The sequence below is a fragment of the Penaeus monodon genome, chromosome 21 (genome assembly GCF_015228065.2).
Source record: "Penaeus monodon isolate SGIC_2016 chromosome 21, NSTDA_Pmon_1, whole genome shotgun sequence".
NCBI classification, from domain to species: Eukaryota; Metazoa; Arthropoda; class Malacostraca; order Decapoda; family Penaeidae; genus Penaeus; species Penaeus monodon.
Window position 1 is genome coordinate 44,912,914 of NC_051406.1, and position 561 is coordinate 44,913,474.

At 40.5% G+C, this 561-nt stretch overlaps 1 protein-coding gene across 1 annotated transcript in view; it reads right to left on the reverse strand.

The window, feature by feature from the left end:
• LOC119586529 (lon protease homolog, mitochondrial-like) overlaps nucleotides 1-561 on the reverse strand; it is an 11,527-nt gene that overhangs the window by 10,156 nt on the left and 810 nt on the right. Inside the window, exons 2-3 of the mRNA XM_037935283.1 lie at nucleotides 418-501; nucleotides 83-214 (exon numbers count right to left, since the gene is read on the reverse strand). Of these exons, the coding sequence (XP_037791211.1) occupies nucleotides 83-214; nucleotides 418-501 (216 nt within the window). The remainder of the gene's footprint in view (nucleotides 1-82; nucleotides 215-417; nucleotides 502-561) is intronic.

Genomic DNA, 561 nt, shown 5'->3' on the forward strand with positions numbered 1-561 from the left:
CATTTACAGCATTTGCCATATAAAATTTTGCCTAGTAAAAATCATAACCAAGAAACAAAGCACGCACGAAGATAAAACAAACCTCAATTATCTTAATGAAACGGGGGAACACAGGATGCCTGCTGATGGCTATGACAGGCACCCTTGGCCAAACGTCTGGCACCATCATTGTGGCCGGGAGGGTGTGCATCATTGGACCCTCAGCTGCCTCACCCTGAAAAGTAGAGAGAAAAAAAATCTGAATTATTAAAATACTGGATCTGGGACAGGGAAAGCAATCATATTTTTAGTGTATAAAAGATACAAAAAGTCAGAAACTTTGCCAGCCTCAGTTTCATTCAGCATCAACCTTTTTCTTTTATTACTTTAATCAAATTGAAGTGAAAAATGGTAACAGACGCCAAGCACTTTACTTACCGTGCCTTCTTCATCTCGTCGGGAACCTCCTCCCGCTCCCTCATTGCTATCACCTTGCTGTGCACAATAACTTCGTATTGATACCTGCAGGAAAAAGGAATTAATCGCTGTTATTAAAAATGATTGATACTTCAAGAAGGCTGG